This window comes from Bombina bombina, chromosome 2 (assembly GCF_027579735.1).
Source record: "Bombina bombina isolate aBomBom1 chromosome 2, aBomBom1.pri, whole genome shotgun sequence".
NCBI lineage: Eukaryota > Metazoa > Chordata > Amphibia > Anura > Bombinatoridae > Bombina > Bombina bombina.
The window spans coordinates 203,010,350-203,018,199 of record NC_069500.1 but is presented as its reverse complement, the minus strand read 5'-3'; the positions used below and the strand labels follow the sequence as shown (position 1 = coordinate 203,018,199).

Genomic DNA, 7,850 nt, shown 5'->3' with positions numbered 1-7,850 from the left:
AATTGTTTTGCAGTTATCAGTTAAAGCCAATTAGCTACAGCTATATAGCAGGGTGCAGTTTAAGTTCAGGGAATAAAAAAATGCTAATTTACATAAAAAAGGTGGCAAAATAAAAGCATACTACAAAGTTGTTTCATTACGATAACATTTTATATAAAAATATCAAAGTGTTTAGTGTCCATTTAGGGACAGATATTTATGCTTTCCAAAGTATCTGGCACATTAAAATAAAACAATGCAGCAAAACATTTTACCAACAACTTGGAATACTAGATAGATTGAGCATTATTAATTGTGCAGCCCAAATGCAAAATAACTCTCATTGTGCAGATATAATCTGTGCTCAATTTGAAATATAATCCAAAGGGATTTTACTAATGATTAGTAGTATTTATATATTTTCTCACTGGCTTCCGAAATTTAATTAATCCAATGTGATTAACACTTTACAAGTAAAAGTAGTAGCATGTGGCTGTTTTGAGCACTTAGGCCACACATGCGGCGAGCTTATAATTGCTATAACAAAATAGCACACAACGCTTCTTGTGAGGTACATGTTAATCCTCAAAAGAAGTCACCTGTAGTATACTGGGACGTATCCATCTGCTTTGTAGGGCAAATAAAATAACTTGATCAACAAATGACAGCTCTACTTCACTCTACTTAGGTTACATGAACGATACGAATGACGTCAGTACACGGCGCACAACACTGACGTCATCCTGAAAGCCACCCATTTCACATTACTCCCCACTCCCACATGACTGACCTGACAGCGTGCTCTACACACAGGTGGTTACTGAGCTAGTTCTCGGGATGAGGAAGAGCTACTGTTTCTACACGATACCATGATACGCAGAGCTAGGCTCAGCTTTAAGCCTAATGTCAGGCCGGGAGGCCGAGGTCCTTCTTTAAGTGGTACGGGAGCCGAGCGAGAGGCTATCGGAGGTGGAGCTCCTGAGAATGAAGAGTCGAAGAAGGGTAGCACCACAGCTATCGAGATCATCACCAATTCCCCGGCCGTGGAGCTCAGCACTGGGCAAGAGAGCGGAGAATCACAGTCCCTAGAAAGTACAGGCCTGTGAGTGCTCCCAGGACTTAAAAGTTCTTTGCAATGTATATGTATTCGTATTCTGGCACAATGACAGTTATACTAAATACAGTGTGCATTACTGGCATTGCAGATACAGGAAGCATAGTTTATTTTTATTTGCATAGTCTGAGTATTCATCTGTGTGCTCTTAAATGTAATACGGACAAGGTAAATGCAATATTCACACACATTATAGGCTTTTTCACAGTTCAAACGATAGGTGCTATATATAGACTATGTTTAGGAACCATTTGGCACATTGACGAGTCACTGTTGTGTGTGTGGTACTTTTTTTTTTATGTCAGTGCTTCGTTAAAGTGATACTGAACCCAATTTTTTTCTTCTTTCATGATTCAGATAGAGCATCCCATTTTAAGCAACTTAATAATTTACTCATTTTTTTTTATACATTTTTCTTCATTCTCTTGGTATCTTTATTTGAAAATGCAGAAATGTTAGCGTACGAGCCAGCCCATCTTTAGTTCAGCACCTGGGTATTGCTTGCTGATTGTTGGCTAAATGTACCCACCAATCAGCAAGTGCTATCTAGGGTTCTGAACAAAAAATGGGCTTCCTCGTAAGCGTATGTTCCTACTTTTTCAAATAAAGATAGCAAGAGAACGAAGAAAAATTTATAATTTGAGTAAATTAGTAAATTGCTTAAAATTGCATGCACTATCTAAATAATGAAAGATAAAAATGTGGGTTTAGTATCCCTTTAATTTAACTCCAATTTATAATCCAATTGAACATTTTTTTTTTATGAAGTGAGGCAAGGCTTTTTGTATAGATCAAATTTAGGAGCCATCCATGTGTGCCCCCAGTGTATTTATAAAGCTCCAGTGTGTGGGATAAACTGCTGTGATTACATTTCACCAGCAACCTCTTCCTGTTCATGGGATATGAAAAATGATCTGTGTATCTCCTGTTGATCAGACGTTTTGCTGTCAGTACTTTGCCATTATTACAAAGTGCTTCTAGGAAGTTCTTGCATTGTTAATGCAACATATGATTTGTGCCTAGACTTCATAAAAGTGCACAGTAACAAATTTGCATCTATTGACAGTGTGTTGTGTTCATAGTTGACTGTTGTAGTATCTATGCTTATAAATTTGTGTTTTGGTTTTGAAACATGCGTCACACATTTCACAATAACCTAACAAAGAGTATCTTCAATTGCTACAAACCTGCAACAACTTCTGATGGATGTTGAGAGTCATCATTTCTCGTTCACTTATTAGCCCTTTTGTTATAAGCCTAAGCAACAGCCCTTTTCATTAAAAAAACACTTCATACAACTGTCTACGCTAATTAACTGCTTTTGTCTCAACATAAAAATACAATAAGAGGTTTCAATGATACAGAGGAGAGAGTGAGAGAAAGTGAAAGAGAGAGAAAGAAAGAGAAATAGAAAAAGAGAGACAGAGAGAGAAAGAGACCGAAAAGAGAGAGGTGTTTCAAGGATAGTTTTACAGGAGCACCAGTACTTGTGTGATTTCTGCACAATCTCTATCTTCCCAGCTGCCAATCATGTGCAAGCACTTAAGCAGCCATCTTAAATGGTAAAAAATAATTTTAATCCTAAAAACATCCTCATTATATCTTCAAAGAGGACCTCTGAGGACTTTGTGTTTGTGTAATGAGCAACCACTGGTGGCTAGCGAGGGAAAAGTAATTAAACATAGTCTTTCCCAAAAAGCAATGAGATAATGGCTGACTTTTTTTTAAAACATAGAGTAGTGATATCCACACCAGCACATGTACAAGAAAAACCATATAGTAGCATACTATTAAAAATACAAGCCAACCCTCATTGGTGTACATTGTGATCCCATTCAAAAGTAGCAAATAAAAAGTACCTTAGGGGCCCATTTATAAAGCTCCGGACGGAGTTTGAGGGCCCGTGTTCGCCAGAAACACCAGTTATGAAGCAGCGGTCTAAAGACTGCTGCTCCATAACCTGTCCACCTGCTCTGAGCAGGCGGACAGACATCGCCGCATTTGACACCCCCCTGTTGGCGGCCGATTGGCCGCGAATCTGCATGGGGCGGCGTTGCACCAGTGTGCGTTCCTGCCATGCTGTACACGCCATACAAGTCCCTTAACAACAGTAAACAATGTTTGCAGAGTTATGGCTCGCGTGCCAACAGACTGGCCTCTGAGTGCCAGCTGTGACGCGTGCCATAGGTTCGCCATCACTGCACTAGAGGTTTCAATATTTTTTTTGCAAAATGTACAAAGCTTTCCAGTCACTGATACTTTTTAAAACTGACTGATACATATACATTCAAAAATACTTAAAGGGACACTGAGCCCAAATTTATTCTTTCGTTATTCAGATAGAGCATGCAACTTTCTTATTTACTCAGATTATCATTTTTTTCTTCGTTCTCTTGCTATCTTTATTTGAAAAAGAAGGCATCTAAGCTATTTTTTTCGTTAAGAACCCTGGACAGCACTTTTTTATTGGTGGGTGAATTTATGCACCAATCACACCAAAAATGGGCCGGCATCTAAACTTACATTCTTGCATTTCAAATAAAGATACCAAGAGAATGAAGAAAATCTGATAATAGAAGTAAAATAGAAAGTTGCTTAAAATTGCATGCTCTATCCGAATCACGAAAGAAAAAATTTGGGTTCAGTGTCCTTTTAAATGTCCCTTGGAACAAATGCATCAAGTTGGCAAGCTGACATTTTTAAAAGTGTGTTTAATCTGTATTCTTCAGAGGAAATTGTGCAAACTGGGGGGCATTATGAAGTAGGGTATGGGTAGTGTAATACTTTGCAATGTAAACGCTGTCTATTTAAAGATGTTACTTAAAGGGACATTAAACCCCAGAATTTTCTCTCATGATTCAGATAGAGAATACAATTTTAATCAATGTTCCAGTTTACTTCTATTATCTAATTTGCTTAATTCTCATGGTATCCTATGTTGAAGGAGCATCAATACACTACTGGGAGCTAGCTGAAAGCCAATGACAATTGGCATATATGTGCAGCCACCAATCGGCAGCTCCTGAGCCTTCCTAGGTATACTTTTCAGCAAAGATGCAAAAAGAACAAAACAAATTAGATAATAGAAATAAATTGTAAAGTTATTTAAAGTTGCACGCATTGTCTTTCAATCCAGTATAATCCAGATTTTTTTTTAAAGTGTCCATACACTTCTAGATGCTCATTATCCCTGGGAGAGAGACTGAAATGCCTTAATTTGCTGAAAACTCCCCTGTCCCTCCCGTTTTCTGAAACTATCTGTTTTATACAAAGAAATATACAAAGTATGATCCTAATTTGTTAAAGTAACACAGAAACTGTCAAAACATAATCAGAATTTGTGAAATTGCTGCTGTATCTAAATGCATTAAAATATGAAATAGAAAGTGCATAGCTTTAAATGTAATACAACTTAGAGATATGAAACCCAATTTTTTTTTCATGATTCAGATAGAGCATCTAATTTTAACCTCTTAATGGCCAGCAATGTACTCTACGCGGGTGCCTTTTTTAATAGCGCAGTCTCACTGCCAGTGGTGAGACAGTGCTATTTTAACAAGCCATCCAGATATAGAGAGGGAGTAATAGTGCGGTCTTATCGCCACACAATCCCTTAACGACCAGCGACGTACAGGGTACGCCGTGGTCATAAGAGGTTAAGCAACTCCTATATTGAATGTTTCTTCGTTCTCTTGTTATCTTTATTTGAAAAAGCATGAATGTAAACTTAGGCGCCGGCTTATTTTTGGTTTAGCACCTGTGTAGAGCTTGCTGATTGGTGGCTAAATGGCCCGGCTCCTAAGCTTACTTTCCTGATGCCAAGAGAGAAGAAAAATTGATAATAGGAGTAATTAGAAATTTGCTTAAAATTTAATGCTCTATCTGAATTGTGAAAGAAAAAAACTGGGTTTCATATCCCTTTTATAGTACCCAATATTATTCGTAAAGTAATATAAAATACAAAGCACAAAGTGTACTGTAAGCACTGGGCTTGTCTCTCCTTCACATACAGAAATTCAAGGAACGCCCCTTAGATTAAGTATAGCAAAATTTGCATTTCTAGAGTCTTTTGAGGGATATTGCAGTGCTGAAGGATTGTTTGGATCATCTCATCTGAGCAAAGAGCTTTATGGGAGGCATCTCTCATCTGTCTGAGACTTCCAGGTTCCGCCCTTTTTCCTTAGAGAATTTAGAGAGTTCAGCCCCTGTGAAGTCTGCAGTGTAATTTCTCTCCATCATCAGGGCCTTATTGCTTAGCTAGGTCCCAGTTGTGCATTGCTGCTCCTCCAACAAACATGAATTACTTAACAACAATTTCACAGTGTTCTGTATTAGAGATGCATGCAAATATATGTTGAAACAAATAGTTTAGGAACCTGGATATTACATTATTTAGCCAGCATTTCATGTTTTCTGCACATGTTCCTGCTTACTTTGTGTCATGATACTTTGGTTTAAGGTCTGCACATAAACATTTCATCGTCATAAAGTGGGAAGTATAGATATCCATCAGTTCCCTTTAACTGATGACTCAGTTTCTCACTTTACTCCAGTATGACATTATCCACTAAACTGAAATCAAATCCGTTTCATACTGCTAATTTTTCATCATACATAACACATTGATATGTTTTTAAAATGCTAATATAAATAACAGCAGAATCAATGACTAAGTTATTAATATTATGGTGACTATTAAAGGGACAGTCTACAATATAATTTTTTATTGATTTATAAGATAGGTAACCCATATATTACTCTTTCCCCAGTTTTGCATAACTAACACGGTTACATTTAATATACTTTTTACCTCTATGATTACCTTGTAGCTAAACAACTTCTGTCAGCCCCCTGATCACATCACTGTGACTATTATTTATTATCTGTTGACTATTTAGTATTGTTGTGCTAAATCTTAAATAACTTCTCCTGCGTTAACACATCGTTATCTATATGGCCCACATGAACTAGCAGTCTCCTGTTGTGAAAAGCAAATACAAAAGCATGTGATTAAGAGGCTGTCAATAGTGGCTTAGAAACAGGCAGACATTTAGAGGTTTAAATATTAACATAAAAATGTTGCTGGGGAATGGGTAGTAAAGGCATTATCTATCTTTTAAAACAATAACATTTTAGTGTAGACTATCCCTGTTATAGTAATTTTAGTTAATTGTGCAGTTTTTTTTTTAAATTCATATCTCAATTGTCTTTTCTAATAGACAAGAAAAGACCCTGAGTGTCAGCACTGAAGATAAACCAAGCTTAACTACACATACACCTCTTCAAAGAAGGAAAAGAATTTCAACGTTGCCTAATTTGGCAAAACCAAGGGTTTCCAATTCTTCTGTTAGTAATGCTTCACAGAAGGACTCTAAGGTTGAAGTCCATCCACCACCACCACCACCAATCGTTAATGCTTCACTTCAAAAGAATGACGCTGCTGAGTCAGAGAAGAAAACGTTACAGAGTACTGTAAAGTCCTCCACCCCTAAGGATCCCTCTCAAGGACTGCACCATTCTCTTCCTGAAAAAAGGACTCCTGTGCCTCAAATTCCCCAATATTCTCCTTTCAAAAAACCTGTTTTTAAATATCCAGAAACAACCCCTTCTAAAACTGCTGAGTCCCTCAGGAAGGACGAACAGTGTCCTCTTAAAGAGATACCCTCACAGGAATCTTGTATCAATGAGAAATACTTGGGTATCACACAAACTACTCCTGTGAAGAAAAAGGTTTATAATTTGGAACGTGAGCGACTTAGGAGAGCCCAAAAATTAAGAGAGCTGCTTAAAGATGAACTAAGGAAAGAAAAGGTAAGCTATTTTATAGAATGTGTTGTTTAAAAGGGATGATCAAAAGTGAAAAAAAAATGTTCTGATTTGGGGCTTGAATTGCCTGGGTGCTTGTGTCTTGTCCTGATTAAAATGTAGCAGGCAGCATCTCCTTATCTAGGCTGTGCCTGGGAACTACATACTGTGGCCTGAAAATTAGAATAAGAATACAGGAACTGGGTAGGTTCACCTCTCTATTAATTGCCTGGTCCACTCAGTGCTAATATTTGCATGGGACCTGGTCTTTCCTAGTATCAAAATGCAATCTTAAAGGGCCAGTAAACCTTGAAAATAATGTTATATAATTCTGCACATAGTGCAGAATTATATAACATTATATTAGTGCTAGCTTTATATAACATAATATTGCCTGTGAATTTTTATTAAAAAAGAGGGTTTTTCAGACCAGCCCTCTGCGCTCTACTGAGCGGGTCTGGTTTTCCCTCAGAGCGCATCTGGGCAGCTGTCTAGTCACAGCCCGGCCCGACCGCGCCATTACACTCAATGTAGCTCGCTCCCGCTGTCAGACAGAGCAACAGCAAGCTACATTGAGTGTAATGGCGCGGTCAGGCCGCGCTGTGTCTAGACAGCTGCCCAGATGCGCTCTGAGGGAAAACCAGACCCGCTCAGTAGAGTGCAGAGGGCTGGTCTGAAAAACCCTCTTTTTTTAATAAAAATTCACAGGCAATATTATGTTATAAAAAGCTAGCGCTAATATAATGTTATATTATTCTGCACTATGTGCAGAATTATATAACATTATTTTCTAGGTTTACTGGCCCTTTAAAGAGACATGAAACCCAAACATTTTCTTTCATGATTTAGGTAGAACATACAATTTTAAACTACTTTCAAGTTTACTTTTATTTTCGAAATTTGCTTCATTCGTTTGGTATCATTTGTTGAAGGAGCAGCAATGCACTACTTT

The 7,850-nt window shown here is 37.7% G+C and overlaps 1 protein-coding gene across 1 annotated transcript in view; it reads left to right on the top strand.

The window, feature by feature from the left end:
* Positions 1 to 761: 761 nt before the first annotated feature.
* Positions 762 to 7,850, top strand: part of BDP1 (B double prime 1, subunit of RNA polymerase III transcription initiation factor IIIB) — a 437,422-nt gene continuing 430,333 nt past the window's right edge. The window contains exons 1-2 of the mRNA XM_053701442.1: positions 762 to 1,081; positions 6,313 to 6,904. Of these exons, the coding sequence (XP_053557417.1) occupies positions 849 to 1,081; positions 6,313 to 6,904 (825 nt within the window). The 5' untranslated portion in view covers positions 762 to 848. The remainder of the gene's footprint in view (positions 1,082 to 6,312; positions 6,905 to 7,850) is intronic.